This window comes from Girardinichthys multiradiatus, chromosome 22 (genome assembly GCF_021462225.1).
Source record: "Girardinichthys multiradiatus isolate DD_20200921_A chromosome 22, DD_fGirMul_XY1, whole genome shotgun sequence".
NCBI lineage: Eukaryota > Metazoa > Chordata > Actinopteri > Cyprinodontiformes > Goodeidae > Girardinichthys > Girardinichthys multiradiatus.
In genome coordinates this window covers 35553070-35571487 of record NC_061814.1, presented here as the reverse complement: position 1 = coordinate 35571487, position 18418 = coordinate 35553070, and the positions used below count along the sequence as shown (strand labels likewise).

General features: G+C 40.8%; 1 protein-coding gene across 18 annotated transcripts in view; it reads right to left on the bottom strand.

The window, feature by feature from the left end:
* LOC124858653 (actin-binding LIM protein 1-like) overlaps positions 1–18418 on the bottom strand; it is an 89331-nt gene continuing 70913 nt past the window's right edge. For 5 of the 18 annotated variants that reach the window (XM_047350761.1, XM_047350758.1, XM_047350753.1 and 2 more), the window contains 12 exons: positions 16892–17011; positions 14955–15059; positions 13156–13203; positions 11609–11749; positions 9243–9328; positions 8984–9107; positions 8743–8804; positions 4602–4662; positions 4391–4398; positions 3796–3870; positions 1239–1319; positions 1–1016 (listed from right to left, as the gene is read on the bottom strand). In XM_047350761.1, the coding sequence (XP_047206717.1) occupies positions 903–1016; positions 1239–1319; positions 3796–3870; positions 4391–4398; positions 4602–4662; positions 8743–8804; positions 8984–9107; positions 9243–9328; positions 11609–11749; positions 13156–13203; positions 14955–15059; positions 16892–17011 (1025 nt within the window). In that variant the 3' untranslated portion in view covers positions 1–902. Of the gene's footprint in view, positions 1017–1238; positions 1320–3795; positions 3871–4390; positions 4399–4601; positions 4663–8742; positions 8805–8983; positions 9108–9242; positions 9329–11608; positions 11750–13155; positions 13204–14954; positions 15060–16891; positions 17012–18418 lie in introns of those variants that run through there. The other 13 variants (XM_047350767.1, XM_047350756.1, XM_047350765.1 and 10 more) reach the window with 7 other exon arrangements.

Genomic DNA, 18418 nt, shown 5'->3' with positions numbered 1-18418 from the left:
TTCATGGCAATTTAAAGCTTTATTGGCTTAGATTTCAATACAACAAATGGCAGTGTGTTTTTTCCTATTTATAAAACAATACTTTCAAATACAGTTGTTTCTTGAAGTACAGGGTTGTATCTATTTGAATGTTAAATATGTTGGAAACAGCCATAAAATATAATATTTGTACTTCCAAATATAAGTAAAGGGAAAGTGTCTAACTTTGTTTATGAGAGCCTGAGAAAAGAGACTTGTTTTATTTTGTCCATTCAGATGAACATTTTGTATGCACAAAAGCCAGGGGTGGGATAAGACTGGTGATATGCCGCTTCTTGGAGGATTCATTTCCACGTAGATCCAGTCGAACAGTTGGTAGGTGTGCCGACCGTATTCCCACAGGCTTTTCTCGATTTATCGTATTTCAAAAGACTCACTGAGCCAATTCTTGAAAACATTGGGCTAAAACGGTTCCAGCCCAAGCAAAAGAAAAAGCTGAAACACATTCGAGCTGCAGTCAAGGGGATTTTTGTGATGGTGCCATGATGGTCTACTATAATTACAAAGTTCCACGGGAATCAGCAGCAACAAATAGGGAGAAACAAGCAGTAACGTTAAGGAAGGATGTTCACTTAAAGCAAAGCAGGAGGTAAAATAAGTGCAGTCAAAGCAACAAAAAAAAACAAATGTTGACCCTTCTCATCATTCTTTGTCATTTTTGAACATGGAAGAACTTTCCATTCATTGTTAAAGTCCATCATCTCAACATCAGTCCATTTCGTGGTATTCCCAGGTATATCCAGGCGACATAATAAAAAAAAAAAAAAGAAAACAAAAAACCCAGAACCTACGACTACATTACAATTGTGTGCTATCTGATTGTATGTACAGAATAATGCATGCTATAAATTAGAAAAGAACTGCTAAAAGAGCTTGGCCTTCTTTTTCATGTCGTTGCGTTTCCACAGGGGAAGCCTGTCAAACTCCTGGATCTCCATTCCAAAGATCTCAAAGAACGTTTCGGGTGCTAAGTGGCGCTAGAATTGAGAACAACGGTGGAGAAAAAACAAAGGAAGGGGGAAGGGGTGAGGGGTTCTCAGTTAGCAACAAAGCTGTAACAAAAAGGTTTGCTGCAAAAATGACAAGAAGCAACTGATACTGCATGTTCTTCGCTACAGATGTAAGTTTGTGTAACAATGATGGTTACACAAAATCAAAATGCAGTGTTAACTGAGGAGCATCAGGAGGAAAACTGATACCTCCAGTCTGGTTCTGTCCACATCCCTTGGCAGTTTAGCTCTCCCTCTACTGGTTATCATGAGCATTTCATAGGGATACACCTTCAGAAGGAGACATGCATCATTAAACAGATAAAAGCTTGAGCTAAGCCACAAAAACTTACAGATATTATCAAACAAATATACCAAATTTGTAATTTTTGGGTAATTCTGACTGTGAGAAAAGGTGGGAGAGCAGGTATGTGACAGGAGGCTGACTGGGTTTGCTTTGTTAAGGATATTCAGGAAATGCAGGTGCTTTGATGTGCACTATTTGTTAGTCCTCAAACATGCAAACAATCAGATAAAAAGGAGGAAAAATGACTTCAAACTCATGTAACAGGCTATATTTTTAGATGCATTTAATATTTAATGCAAACTAAAAAAAAAGGAGACCTACATATTTAATGTAGGCCAAATGAATCCTCAAGGGAACGATTGTCCTGGAAATTTCAGGTGCTGGTATTTTTCCAACTAACTAAGGAAGAAACTAACCAATCTTAATCCCATCTAAGATGCTTAATAATAAGCAAATTGAAGCTCTTTAAAGCCCCTGACCAACTCATATCCACACAGTAATGTCCTTACACTACATTCACAGTATATAGTGATATGAGTTGTTTGGATGACAGACTGGATTTTTACACTGTATGTTGTATACAGTATCCAGTCACTTTGGGTCAAAGCCATGTGCAGATGAGCATGAAGAAGCCAGCATGCTATCAGCGCTTGAGTGACTCGACAGCTCCTTGAGCGGCATGCTGAATAAAGAACCCAGCTAAAGTGAGTCTTTTCTTTTTCGTTAAATACATTTTTTTTGCTTTATATTCCTGCCTAAACTGTGCTCACCTGATCTACATTTAGCCCACTTGTCTCTTAAATGTAGTCCCTTGCAAAAGTAACCCTACCCATTGAACTTTTTCACATTTTGAAACATTACAACCACGCAAGCTTAAATGTGTTCTAAGATTTAATTTGATTTGATGTGATAGAGAAAGTTTTACATATTAATAATAGGGTTAGTTAAAAAAATACTAAATGTTTATTTTTTATTTTGTTTACAATTAAAAATCTGAAAACTGTTTTGTGCATGCATCTGTATACCATCGCTCTCTGAGCCAATACTTTGTACAACCACTGTTTGCTGCAATTGAAGTAGCTGCAGCTACAATGGAAAGGTTTAGATCAGACTGCACTGATGTGTTAGAATGACCCAGTCAAAGTCAAACACAGCATCCAGTGGTGAAACATGGTGGTGATAGCATCATGCTGTGGGACCCTTCACTTCAGCATTGACAGGGAAGTTGGAAAGAGATGATGGGGAGATGAATGAAGCGTGCATTTGTTTTCAAACACCCTCAGTCAATACTTTGTTAAACCACCTGCCCGTGATTGTAGGTACTAGTGTTTTTGGGTATGTCTCTACTAATTTGGTTCATTTAGACACTGAAAGTTGTGCTCAACCTCAATCATGCTGGACGGACAGTGGCTGTCAACAGCAATTTCAGGTTGTGCCAAAAATTCTAAATTGGATTGGATCTCGACTTTGACCAGACCACTGTAACACATAAATGTGTGTTGATTCTAAACCATTCAGTTGTAGCCTTGTGGCCCAATCTGAAGGTTTTGAAATTTAAAACAAGTTTTTTTTTCCAGAACTGTCCTATATTTCCTTTATCTGCTGAAGAAAAACATCCCCGCAGCATGATGCTGCCCCCACCATGTTTAAGTGTGGGTATGGTGAGTTCAGAGAGTTGTTCAGGGTTGGTCCCCCCCAAAACATAGTGTTTTTCATGCAAACCTCTCACAAACTATCCCTGAACTGTCTGGTGTGTTCCGTGTTCTCCATGTTGTTTGTTCAGTCATGCTTAAATTTTTTCCCTCTAAATTTTATGTGATCTTACTCGTTTCTTTAAACACTACATTGTTGTTTTACTCTTACTTTTTCTTGTAGTCTTCATTTTTAGTTTTGGATTATCCATAATAGCTGCTTTTACAAATTTAGCAAGAATATTTTTTTTATTCTTCAATGAATTGTATTTTAATGCTGGTCACGTTTTTAATTGCCACATTAATTTTTATAGAAAAAACATTTTATTTAAAAATACAAAGATTAAATTACAAAGAAGTGTACTCTATCTACTAATTAGGTGACTTTGGAAGACAACTGGTTGCACTGTATTTTATTTAGGGGCATCAGAGGAAAGGGGGTTGGATAAAAATGCATGCTGTACTTTTTTGTATTTGAAACAATAGAAAGCCATATATCATTTTCCTTCCACTTCACAATTATGCACCACTTTGTGTTGCTCCATCAAATAAAATCCTAATAAAATACATAGAAGTTTGTAATTGTAATTGGGACAAAAGGTGAATAAGCTCAAGGGGTTTGAATGCTTCTGCAAGGCACAACATTTCTAAATTCGCTATAAACATTAAAATACAATCAAAGATGAGACACTGTACTATGTTTTTTACATTGTACTATTTTTTTAATGTATCTCATTTGTAACTGGTGCAAAAAGAAGAAGATACTTGCTTTTGGTTCCAACATATTAGGCATAGATACTCCCCTGTCCATCCTTGCAAGTGCTGCACGGCCATCCTTAATGTGCTATAGAACAGAACATATACACATGTAATATAGTGGAAAGGGACTGCAAGGTTTATGGCATGAATAGATGTCCACTCATGACAGTGGGTGCAGTTTTTACTGGATGGAGCAAGTAGCTGTTTCCGAATTAGTCTTAAAGATGGGTAGTCGTTTACAGGTTTCCTAGATGTACAGTGGTTGTTTTTGTCTGTAGTTCATTTAAATAAACAAGTTTGACATGTAGCTTGAGTCATCACATTGATAAACAACACAGAACAAGACATAAGGCAATGGTTGTACATTGCATTTACAAGTATAGTTGTTCAGCTACTGGGCATATGTGTGTTTGCTTCTTATTTCTATTTGAAACCACAGCAGGATATGCCCTGTAGTTGAAATTAATCCAAACAGTGATGCAAGCAGGGAGCATGAGTGGGTGGTGTGCATTCAGGGTAAGGTGTCTCTTGCAATTCCCAAGCATAGTATATGATGCAAAGATGAGGAGGCATGCCATGTGAATAAAAGCAGATGAGAGACATACCTGAAACTCTGCAGGACAAAATGGGACAGAGAATGAGACTCACAGTTAATGGTTTACTTTCGAGTCCCCTGCAAGGCTGCTTTTATCTACAACAATTTCAATATTTCAAACTGCATGTCTGTGTATATGTACGTATTACAAGCAAGTTCTAATGCCGAATAGCTCTGGTGAAACGTTTTTTGCGTGGCTTTGTTCTGTTTGAAGTGCTCACCTCTTCCTCCACCACACATGTCACTATAGCTGTTATATTGGGTGAAATCTGTAGACTGAGGCTGCAAAAACAGAGACAACAGCTTGTTAGAATGGCGGAAATGTGTTCTCTGGGGGTTTCAGTCCATGTTCCCCAGTGCCTTGCAAAGGTTTTCATACGTCTTTTCATACATTTTTTAAAAATACAGATCTGAAAAGTGTAATAATTTATACTTTGTAAAGCCACTTCCCACTGCAATTACAGAAATGCAGCTTTGATGCAATGGTTTAGATCAGAACAGATTTATGCTTTAGAATGACTGTGAAACATGTTGGTGAACAAAGCAACTTAAGCTGGGGACACACCACACGATTTTCTTGCCCAATTTTATCTCTGATTCCCATTTGGGGAACATCGGCATCAGTCTGTACTAGTTGCAGTCAGTTGGCAGGGCGAGACGTCACAAAAAATTTGTTAGTGTGAGAGGGGAATCGACCCGACCTCAGTTAATGAAAATTTAGGGTTAAAATACAGTAAATGATGAAGGGTCTTATTGAAATAACCAAGGAATTCACATACTGCACATCGCTTTGAGTAATGCAATTTAATTGCATGAAACTGACGTTTCTGAATGAAATATTTTCCACACAGAATAAAACTATTTATTATAAATTCCTTCTCGTACACTTGTACTCGTACTCGTTGTCTTCCGCTTTATCCGGGACCAGGTCGCAGGGGCAGCAGACTCAGCAGACTCAGCAGAGACACCCGGACATCCCTCTCCCTAGAAACCTCCTCTAGCTCATTCAGGAGGAGCCCAAGGTGTTCCCAGGCCAGCCGAGAGACATAGTCCCTCCAGCGTGTCCGGGCCGTCCCCTGGGCCTCCTCCCGGTGGGACGTGCTTGGAACACCTCCCAAGGAAGGCGTCCAGGAGGCATCCGGTATAGATACCCGAGCCACCTCAACTGGCTCCTCTCGATGTGGAGGAGCAGCGGCTCTACTCCGAGCCCCTCCCGGATGGCCGAGCTCCTCACCCTATCTCTAAGGGAGTGCCCGGCCACCTTACGGAGGAATCTCATTTCAGCCGCTTGTATCCGGGATCTCGTTCTTTCGGTCATGACCCAAAGTTCATGGCCATAGATGAGGGTAGGAATGTATACCGACCGGTAAATCGGGAACTTCGCTTTTCGGCTCAGCTCTCTCTTCACCACAACGGATCAGCACACTGCCCCCATTACTGCGGCAGCCGCACCGATCCGTCTGTCGATCTCCCACTCCATTCTTCCCTCACTTGTGAACAAGACCCTGAAATACTTAAAGTCCTCCACTTGAGGCAGGAACTCCCCTCCATCCTGAAGAGGATAAGCCACACTTTTCCAGTCGAGAACCATGGCCTCGGACTTGGAGGAGCTGATCTTCATCCCAGCCGCTTCACACTCGGCTGCGAACCGCCCCAGTGTATGCTGTAGGTCTTGGCTAGAGGGGGCCAGCAGGACCACGTCATCTGCAAAAAGACGCGACGAAATCCTCTGGTCCCCAAACCAGACCACCTCCGACCCTTGGCTGTGCCTAGAAATCCTGTCCATAAAAGTTATGAACAGGACCGGTGACAAAGAGCAGCCCTGCCGGAGTCCAACATGCACCGGGAACACGTCCGACTTAGTGCCGGCAATGCGAACCAAACTCCTGCTCCGCTTGTACAGAGACCGGATGGCCCCTAATAAAGGGCCCCCGATTCCATACTCCTGGAGCACCCCCCACAGGGCATCACGAGGGACACAATCAAATGCTTTCTCCAGGTCCACAAAACACATGTGGACCGGTTGGGCAAACTCCCATGAACCCTCGAGTACCCTGTAGAGGGTATAGAGCTGGTCCAGTGTTCTACGGCCGGGACAAAAACCACACTGCTCCTCATGAAGCCGAGGTTCGACTATCGGCCGGACTCTCCTCTCCAATACCCTGGCGTAGGCCTTACCAGGGAGGCTGAGGAGTGTGATCCCCCCGTAGTTGGAACACACTCTCTGGTCACCCTTCTTATGAAGGGGGACCACCACCCCAGTCTGCCAGTCCAGAGGCACTGTCCCCGACCGCCACGCAATATTGAAGAGGCGTGTCAACCATGACAGCCCCACAACATCCAGAGACTTGAGGTACTCATGGCAGATCTCATCCACCCCTGAAGCCCTGCCACCACGGAGCTTTTTAACCACCTCGGCAACCTTCAGCCTGGTTAATGAAATAGTCTAACCTCGAGTCCCCAGCCTCTGTTTCCACCAGGGCAGATTGCCAGAATTGCTTCGAGGCCAACCGGTAGTCCTTCTCCATGGCCTCACCGAACTCCTCCCAGGCCCGAGTTTTTGCCTCTGCCACAGCCCGAGCCATGACACGCTTGGCCTCACGGTACATGTCAGTTGCCTCAGGAGTCCCACAAGCCAATCACAGCCGTTAGGACTCCTTCTTTAGCTTGACAGCGTCCATTACTGCCGGTGTCCACCACTGGGTTCGGGGCTTGCCGTCACGACAGCCACCACAGACCTTACAGCCGCAGCAGGCAGCAGCATCGACAATAGATGCGGAGAACATGGTCCAGTTGGACTCTATGTCTCCAACATCTCCCGGAATCTGGTCAAAGCTCTCCCGGAGGTGGCAGTTGAATACATCCCTGGCCGAGGGCTCCGCCAGATGTTCCCAGCATACCCTCACTATGCGCTTGGGCTTGCCAAGTCTGTCCGGCTTTCTCCTCTTCCAGCAGATCCAACTCACCACCAGGTGGTGATCAGTGGACAGCTCAGCCCCTCTCTTCACCCGAGTGTCCAAAACATGCGGCCGAAGGTCTGATGATACGACAACAAAGTCAATCATTGACCTGTGTCCTAGTGCCAAGTGCACTGATGGACACCCTTATGTTTGAACATGGTGTTCATTATGGACAATGAGTGACTAGCACAGAAGTCCAATAACAAAACCCACTCGGATTCAGATTGGGGAGGCCATTCCTCCCGATCACGCCTCTCCAGGTGTCACTGCCCTTTCCCACGTGGGCATTGAAGTCCCCCAGCAGAATAATGGAGTCTCCGGGAGGGCCACTATCCAGCATCCCTGACAGGGATGCCAAGAAGGCCAGGTACTATGCACTGCCACTCAGTCCGTAGGCCGAAATGACATTCAGAGACCTGTTCCCCAACCCGAAGGTGCAGGGATGCGACCCTCTCATCCACTGGGGTAAACCCCAACACAGGACGGCTGAGCTGGGGGGCAACAAGCAAACGCACCCCGGCCCTTCTCGTACAATCAAGCCCAAACATTACATTGTAGTCTGTTTAGATAGAAATAATTTTTGATATTTTAAGATTTTTAGGTTACTGCCAACATTCAGTCTTTTCAAAACCCACAAAGAAATCAGACAAAAGTAAATGTTCCAAAACTCCCAAGCTGAGTGTAACAAAGAATACAGTCAAGACTATGCAAATCATATTCACTTGTAGGTTTAACTTCACACATTTTAAATTTCATCTCTTTCATTTTATGGGAGTACAGAAATATAACCTGCCCCATTTCTGAGAATATCGTCTATGAGCGCCACCTACTGGTATGTTTGTGACTTTAAACTGTTGCCCTTGCAGGAGTTTCCACGAGAGTGTGACTTGTTCAGTTGGCTTTAGGTGGTCTTATAAATGCTCTATTCTGTGATCCAGCTGGAGGTCCAGTTTTTAAGTATGTGATCCAAAATCTGTCACGACCGTCATAGCCGTGTAGTGTGTCCCCAGCTTTACTGTTGCTGTCCTTCCAATCTGACTGACTTTAAGCACTTTTGCAAAAAATTAATAGGTACAAATTTCTGTCAGTGGATGTGCAAAGCTGGTAGAGACTTACCCCAAAGGATCTGCAGCTGTAACTGCAGCCAAAATGGGTTTTACAAAATATTAACTCGGGAAGGTTGATTATAAATCTACAAAAGACAGTTTTTTCTTAGCAAAAATTTTGAAAACCATGAAAGATTTTTCTTCCACTTCACAATTATGTCTATAACATAACAATTTCAATCTAATACATTAAGGTATGTGGTTGTAAATAATGAAAAATGAACAAAATGGTGGATGAAGGCTTTTGCGACATGCTTTATTTTTTATGTAACAGCAGCATGTCTGTTTTTTCTTACCCGATGCAGGCCATTCCGTCCATAACCAGGCAGGGAGTTGGTCTTGGTTGGAGACGTTGGATCTGAAACGTAAATAATATTCAATATACTTATAACAAAGCGGAAAATTCTGATCTATGATGTTTATAATGCAGCTATTCTACTTTAAAACAAAACCATACATTTACAGTATGGATGTTCTGCTAAGGTACATTGCTGACAAATCTAGAGTAAACTAGCTGAGGAGGCTGTTCCTGGCTACCTGCATCACAGCTGTTCATTTTGGGATCGTAGCGCTGAGCAGAGAGGCTGCGTGCGTGCCGCTCCCTGATCTGCTCTTTTTCCATCTCCTCCTTCAGAATGAGCTTCCCCAGACCAGATTGGATCTGCACAATAGCACACAGTCAAAACGAAACATTAATGGAATAACAAATTACTTCCCATAATAAATTAAGACAGCGGTACAGTACATGGTAAGTGCATTTACAAAAAATAAATATTAATATTAAATATAGACCAACCTTACTAAGATGTTCTTCCTGAAGTTGCTTTCTCTTCAAAGCCTCATCCTCCTCGTCTTCTCTTGATCTCCTCCTTGCTTCTAAACCTAAAGGCACCAAGAAAAGTTAACAAACACAGTTACACATAGGACAGAACTTATTAGACATATTTTAAGGTAACCAAGCATTACAGACACTTCCAGTCAAAAGTTTACATTCACTCATCAAGGGCATATTTAGGTCTTTTCTTATTTATTTGAACCATATTTTCTCCAGCGTGGAGTCATAACACCAAACAAACTAATTTTTAAAAACAAGAATTGGGAGAATGAGTTTGAATTTAGAGTGCATTTTGTCAAATTAAATATGCAGGCTCAAAAATAAAAATTAACTACACCTATAATTTGGCTGAAAATTGTATCTATGTTCTTGACATAGTTGATAGAGCTAATTTAAATTGGGTGTTTTTTTTGGTACAGACTTTGCTTTTAAGCATAGTCTATAACTTTTTAATATGGTTGAAGTTGGAGCTATTCCAGAAATTTAATGTTAGCGTGCTTCACTTTCCAGTTTTAATCCGTGTTTGTGATTCTTGCCCTGGTAAGACACCCAGTTCCATCCAAGTTTCAACCTGTTAGCATTTGATTGGAGTTTCAGTTGAAATCCGTCCCACAGCATGATGCTGCCACTACCATGCTTGACAGATGGTACACTATTCTTGGGTTTGAGCATCTGGTCATTGTGGCCAAAGAGCTCAATCCTTGTGTCGTCTGAACATAAAGCACTTCACCTGAAGGTATTTTGCTTGTCCATGTGGGCTGTCAGGTTTTGTTGTAGTGGAGTCAGGCCCAAATGCGGACAGGGAGGAAGGCAGTCTCATTTGAAAATGATTTAATGAGCAAAAGTGTCAAACTTACAGGAACACAGGGTGAAACATGAAGGGAACTTCATTGCAACAGAGTGCTAAGATGCCAGGAAACAGAAGGATCTGACGAGGAACTACTGAAAACCTGAGACTTAAATGCTAGGAAGGTGATTAGTGGCACAGAAATCATCAATCCATATGAACATGAGACAGGCCACCAGTCTATGAAAGGGCAATGTAGACACACACTCAGACCAATTAACTTAGTAAGCAGAATTTTGGACTGTGGAATGAAGTCCATAGGATAATGAAATGATCCAGCTCTTCCCACTTGATTCACACAGTGGCACTGTTGTTCCAGAAATTTCCTGTTCATGGGAGGGATCCTGGATATTTCCTGAACATCATAACCAATTTCTTTTTTTATGGAGCATGGCAGTTTGGGTCAGATGGTTGAAACCTTGATACAGCAGGTGTTCCAGCATGACATTGATCACAAGCATACACTAAAACACATTATGAAATAGCTAAAGCAAGCTAACATGAATCTTCTGGAACTGCCTTCCCAAACTCCTGACCCCAGCCCTATTGATAATTCTTAATCTATGCCTAATAGTTGGGTCGGTGCCAACCATTTTAAATGAACTCTACCAATTCTGCCAAAAAACGGTAGTCAAGCATCCAGGCAGAATCATCCCAGAAGAATGTTAACGGCTACAAAAAGCATCACTTAATTGAATAATAGTGAAGGCGTATGTACATGTTTGAGCTTGTGAGCATCATTTTGATCCTTTGCTAATTTGAGAAAATTAACAATAAAGTTAAACTTGCACTCCCAGTTCCTGCTTTTAAAAATTATTGAGGTTGTGTGTTATGTTCCACCTGGGAAAAAGAATGGCTAAAATAAATACTTAAAAGCCTGTAATTATTATGACACCTAAGATGAGAGGATGTCAACTTCTTACCAGAACTGTATGTTGTATGATTGGGAGGATAAAAAAACAAAACAAACATGGCTGAGTGTGGAGCGGTAAGAAATACACAAACTCAATGACTAACAGGTGGATGGTTTAATACAAGTCTGAGACAGAGCTGACGAGACAGACAAACAACAAGAGACTTGTTGGAATATTTGGATACACAGACATCACAGCCAATTACACAATTTAGAGGATGTCAAATGCACAGAATGTAAGACAGACAGACAAAAGTTTGAAGTCAGTCTCAGTTATCTCTGTCCAGGTTATTTGTAAAGCTGTTGTGTGTAGCTGATGTAATAAAGCAAGACTTCCTGAAGCAGAAAAAAAAAGATGACCGCAACAGAAACCAACCACACCTTCACTCAGCGCAAGCAAAACTTAGGTGGCGACATTGATGTGTACATAATGTTTTATATTTGGGTTAAAGCAGGGAGGCAGGGAAGCTGGGTGGTAGGAAACAAGCAGAGCTCGTTCTGGGTGAGCTGTGTATTTTACCACCAGGAGGTAGCTGTGCAAAAACACCCATCAGCAGTCTACTGTACCTAATACAGCGAACGAGTGGGGCCAACAGTCGCCCTCACTCTGGGAGCTGTCGTCCAGAGAGAGAGCTTGGGCTGCAGGGAAGGTGGCGGATCTGATGATGTCCTCACCGGACCTGCTTTGATGAGCTAGGGCAGCTGTATCTAGGTTGGTAACCACGGGAACTGAACTATCATTGTCTGGGTCACAGTCTCAGCCACAAGGAAATATCTTAGCACCACAATCATACAGTACAGGGTCATGTGTTCACAAAGCAAACATGACTTTCCCCAACAAGTCACTGCATTTTGCGCAGAGCCTTAAAACAAGCTGGTGCAGATAATCTAGTTCATTGAGATGAAGGTGTAATTATTTAAGAGAACAAAATCTGGAACCCAAGAGACCTTTAGAGCAAGCCTTTTTGACCTTTTCTACTTTAACTAAAACAAAACACCTCCCTTCGGAAGTAAGAGCTTAGTGACTAAGATGTTAAACACACATATCTATCTCTGCCAGAACCTATTATTAATAAACAAACCTTCCTCCACGTTAAACTTGAAATTTAATAAAGTTTTAACTGTTAAACTGATGGATTTCAGTAGAGTTGTGTCCACCTTGTCACTTCTAACTTCTAACTTTTCCCTCTGACCATCAAACAAGTAGGTCAACCAAAAAAAAGCAGCTCAGATCTCATCTTTAATTTTTAGCTGATGTGCTTAACTACGTTCAACATGTAGTCTTATTGGGCCAATTTAAGCCAAAAGCCAAAAGTTCAGGCTCATTTTGCTTTTTGACAATTAAAAGCAGAGAAATATGTGAATTCTTCAGTTCAATTAGGAATTTGACTAAATCTAAATACAAATCATGTGAGCAAAGACAATATGACAAAATCAACAGATGTGAATAAGCTAGCAAGGCCAGGTTGAAAATGCTCCCTGATGAGATAATCAATATATTAAAGGCTGCATACTATCATAATCTTATGAGCAAGAACTAGTTTAGGTTGTGTGTGTCCGGATATTTAGGTGGTGAACTATGAAGGTGAATTAATTTAGTTTTAACCTGCATGAACTGAACCTGTGAATTTAGTTCTTGTTAATGGTGAGCTTGCACAACGCTGAACCTGAAGAAATAACATTATCGCCTATGGTTGCAACTCAGCAAGTGTTTCACACAGTGTCTCATCAGATAGATAATCACACCAGTACAGGGACTTGTTGAGATGGACGAAGTGCAAAGAGTACCAAGAGTAGAAGCACACTACAGACAGAAAAGGATTAGAGACAGACTTCAAACATAACACTGACACTGAGGGTGACAATGGTTAGATGAACACACTGAGTCAACTGAGTTTAGCTGACTTCTTTTTTCAACAAAATTGGCTTTTGTTAATATTTCATATTCAAAAATGTTTGCATTTTAATTTACTTTTTAGCTTTTGGATGCACATACTCCAGGGTGGGAATCACTGATATTTAAAACATTTCTGTCTTAATAATTACTTAATATGGGAGTGTTTTTATTTTTTTATTATTCTGCAAAGCAAATCCTAAAGTAAGTAGAAAGTTACCATGAAGTTTGTAGATGGGCGGTTTTCTGTAGATGTTGCTCCCCTGATCTGAAAGCAATTAAATACAGAGGGGAATTTAGGCATTTAGAAAGGAATCACCATTCTGTTTAAAAATCCCATAAAAACATACTCAAGAGATGCAGTGATTCTGTGTTTTTGCTATTTTGTCACACTTCAATGTTTCAGATCATCAATCTAATTTTAATGTAAGACAAAGATAACCTAAGTAAAAACAAAAAGCAGTTTTAAAATGATAATTTTATTTATCAAAGGGAAAAAAAGCTATCCTGACCAACCTATCCACAAAGTAATTCCCTAATCTCCTAAACCTAATAATTGGCTGAGCCTCCCTCATCTGCCATCAAGAGTTTGTGATATGTTTTTGAGCTGCTGTATTATGGCTGTAAGCTGGCTGTTAATACTTGAAAACCATCTGCTAAAACAGATTTAAGTCCGGACTTAAAATAAGCCACTCCAAAGCTTTTCTTTTGTTTTTCTGGCGTGCTTTGCATTATTGGCCTGCTGCATAACCCAAGTGCGCTTGAGTATGGTCACTAACTGATGGCCTAACATTGTCCCTTAGGATGTTTTGCTAGGGGGCACAAGTAATGGTTCCTTAAGTTAGAACAAGTCTTCCAGGTCCTGAAGCTGCAAAGCGGGCCCCACAATCACACTACAACTACTGTTGACACTGTTTGACTGTATGAGGTTCTGTTTCTGAAAAGCTGATAAAGTCATGTAAATTATATCTGCAGGTTTTTAGATATGGTTCTCGGTTCTTTTGTGACCTCCTGGATGAGTTTTCAGTGCACTCTTGGGGTAATTTTGATAGGCCACCCACACTTGACAAATGTTCCGTGTTTTCTTCATTTGGCCTTCTAACAGACTAACAGATGTCAATGACTTCCTCATCTGTCCTTGAATCTTCTTAGCTTAGAGCGCGATGTCCTGTTTTTTGAAATCTTTTAGCCTGCTTCATGTTGTCAAACAGTTTACGTGATTTTTTTTTTTGCTATTCTGTAGGTTAGGCAGTAAGCTACAATGGAGTTTTATGGCCAGACTAAGACATTTTTTTTTGGGGGGGGGGAATTATGAGAATAAATTCATAATATTAATTGAATAAAGTAGTAACTCTTTTGAGAACTCTTACAAGAATGCGTAGTGTTCCCCTTGCATTAAAAAAAGGAATGTTGGGCATCTTGTGTCTCGGTTTCAGAAATAAGGAAATACTTAATATTTTAGCACATTAGGATCAAATTATTGTCAGTATCAAGACTTTGAAATGATTGTGCAAACAACTGTGTGTGTTTCGAAGAAAGCACCACACAAACTTGGAAGAAAATGCTTCTTTTGCGGAAGAGGAGCCGTTTCATTATGACTTTATTCACGTATTATTAAGACTTCATTCTCTTAATATCATGACTTTATTTTGACTTTTTTCCCTTAATTAATGAAATCATCATTTTGAAAGCCGTTTTTTGCATTTACTCTGATTATATTTGTTTGGTATTAAAATAGTTTGATTATCAGATACATTGATCTGCGACAAAAAAGCAACAACAGAAGGAATGTGTATGGGGGCAAATACTTTTTCACAGCACTATACATCATGTTTTTAAAACATTTTTTACACATATCTTTATGGCTATAAAAGACAGGGGTTAAAAACTGATTATTTATGGTGTAGAGAGAGACAACAAAAAAGAAAGAATGAAACAAAGCAATCAAGATAAAGAACAAACAGAAATACAAAGACAGCCAACAGGATGAGCAGGGACAGGGTGCGCTCCAGCTCCTACCTGGGACGTGGAAATGTTTAGGGGTCTGAGAGAGAGGCGGGGTGACCGGCCGGCTGTCGGGCCTGAGCGGCAGGGGGGAACTCCGGCCACTCGATGGGTCAGGGCCTCCAGTGAGAAGAACCGAGAACAGAACATGAGCAGGTTCACTAAAGTCTGAATGATGCAACACACAGGGACCAAAATGTCCAGGTGAGGGGATGCTGAAGGAATGGGACACATTCTGTTGGGTTCTGAAAAATCCAGTTAATGGAGCTGAATGGACGCAGATCAAACTAACAGAAATAAAATGCTCAGGTGATGATAAATGATCACAGGAGTTTTTATTGAAGAAGCCAATTCCTCACAGCAGGCAACAGCTAACCTTCACTGTAGCTTGGAGACGTATTCGCACCATTTTCTCACCTTTCAGCCACAAACTCCAATGTATTTCATTGGGATTGTATGTGACAGACCAGCACTAAGTACTTTAAAATTGTAAAATGAATAAAATCTATGTTTGGTTTTCACTTTGCTTAACAAAAGAAAAGTGTGATGTGCATTTTTATTTCGCCCATTCACTCTGATACTCTTAAAAAATCTCCAACCTATTGCCCTCAGCAGGTCCTTTAATTAAAGAATTACATAAAATCTGAAAAAAACGGAAGTAATTACTTTTAGCTGAAACTACAGCTGTCTTTTGGGCTATGTCTCTACCAGCTTTGCACATCTAAACACCTATATTTTTGCTCATTCTTTATTGCAAAAAAGCTAAACTCAGTCAGTTTAGATGGAGATCCAATTGGATTTAGGCCTCGAGTTTTACTGGGCCATCTTAACCCATGGACATGCTTCAGTCTAAACCATTCCATTGTAACTCTGGCTGTATGTTTAGGGTCGTTGCCCTGTTGGAGGGTGAATCTCTGCCCCAGCCTCAAGCCTTTTGCAGCTTTTAAGGTTTTCTTCCAGGATTGCCCAGCTTTGACCAGCTTCCTAGACCCTGGCAAAGAAAAAGCATCCCCACAGCACGATACTGCCACCAGTATGTTTCATAGTGGGGTTGGTGTATTAGGAATGTGTTTTACATGTACAGGACAACAGCTTTCTTCTTGCCATTTATCCATAAAGGTCACATATGTGAAATACATGACTAATATTTGCCCTGTAATCAGATTCTCCAACCTCAGCCGTGGATCTCAGCAGCTACTCCAGAGTTACCGTGGGCATTTTTGCTACATTACGTGGATGGCCATGTCTTGGTAGGTTTCCAGTTGTGCCATTCGCTTGGAATATTGTTTCATGACCTAACCGTACTTTAAACATCTCCACAACCTTCTCCCTGACCTGTTTGCCGTGTTCCTTGGTTTTCATGATGCTTTATGAACAAACCTCTGAGGCCTTCACATAACAGCTGGATTTATACTGAGATTAAATCACAAACAGGTGCCTTCTTACAGCAATTGGTTGTGATGGATTTTATTTAGGGACATCAGAGCAAATGGCGATAAATACAAATGCATTTTAAAAAAACATTTAAAATCATGTATGCTATGTACCTCTTTCTATTGGTTTGTGACATAAAATCCCAATGAAACACACTGACGTTTGTGGTTGCTATGCGACACAATCTTAAAATGGGTATGCATACTTTTGGAGGGCACTGTTTTACAGTACCCCTCTTTGTGTTTCACTTTCATATTTTTACAAAAGTGCATGAGAAGTGACTAAACACAAACACAAAGAGTCTGGCACTTGTGTTAGTCAAAGTGGAAGTGGTAGATTTTGGTGAAAATGTAAGGGCTTGGCTGCAAGACAAGCAACAGATGTGGTTCTGACGGGATATGGAGATGGATCCGGAATGACAGATGACAAACTGATGAGGGGTGGCCATCTGACTGACAATGGAATTGATGTGTTGCTTCAAAGCTGGGTGTCGGATACATTTGGATCAGGGCCCTTACCTTGACTATGGGGAAGGAAGTGGTGTCTGAAAGGGGAGGTGGGGCGAGAGTCATTATTTCTGGAGCCCACACTGTTACTGCACAGGGAGGAGCAGAGCTTCTGCATGCCAGTCAGAGCTTCTGCAAAGGGGGCCAAGAACCCCAGGACAAGGCAGCAGAAGTGGACAATGTGAGGAGGAGGAGGTAAGAGGGTGAGACAGTGTGTGTGTGTGTGTGTGTGTGGAGGTGGGCGGGGGGGGATTACAGGAGTCAAATTTAGAAAAGAAATAAAGGACACACAAAGTGAAAAGTAAGAAGTATTTAAGAGAAAGAACAAGTGTTGAACTTCAAAGGAACTGGGTCATTCTGCTCCCTTACCAATTTGCACCATCATTTCATACTGTAGTCCATTTCACCCCAATTTACTTCCATTTTCCATTCATAAACATACCTTTTGGTGCCTATTAACTTTACCATTATATATCAGTTTATATCAGTTCTCTTGTTATTAAGGTATTTTGATGATATATGGTGATAAATCATGAGTGTTTACAAAATCTCTTTTGTTTTATGTTTTACCTTCTGTCTTTGTATGCCTGGTTTTCTTTGTAAAGCTCTTTGTGTATTTTGACCTGTGAAAGGTGTTATATAAATTCAATTTATTTACTTACGTAATCATAAAATGCTCAAATTTAATGTATGAATTGTGTGTTGTTCTCTTATTACCATTAACTGTTAACTGATCACTATTTGGACAAGTCAAGTCCTATGAAAAATAAGGGATTAGGCCACTCATCAAATCAAAATAATTCTGAACAGCCACTGCTGATAGATATCATTCTTTAGAGCCACATATTTACATTTCCTTACAAAAAGCTACGAGTAATTACAGGAAATTACATTGAAGAATTGTTTGTGCAAGCCGGTACAAAATGTCCCAAAGGCAGGTACAAATTTGAACATGGTGACGTCTGTTTTGGTCTTTTTGTATGTAGAGATCCAATCTGAACTGAACTTTCACATGCATTTAATTACTTTCACAAAGTCCCCTCAAAATATTCTTGACGGACCACAGCGTAAATCCTAACAACCCCTTTTGCCACACTGATGGAATCACTTCCACCTCAAAGTTTTATGCTCAGACAAGAGGTTTGTATGGATGTCCATAAATATGTATCAGACTATCCCTTATAGGAAATGTTAATTTGCCAATTTAAAAATTCATGAAAGTTTTTTAAATGATCCATTATTGGTTAACTTTAAATAGTGATTATGTTGAATTCTGAATGTGAACCGTCTTTTTTTTTTTTTTCAAAAGAATAATTACAAGTTTGAAACCTAAAATGTGGAGACAGCCTGAGTTTGAAGATAGCTTTATGTATAAGGATAGTCCGTTTACATTCTTAGTCTCCCCTGAGTCTTAAGAATGTGGTCACAAACAACAGTTGAATCCATTTTTCCTTCTGGCTGAATAGTGTAATTCCATACTTCCTTAACTTCACCTCTGATTGGCTGATCAGGCTGTCATGGCGGCTTCTTCTTTCCAAA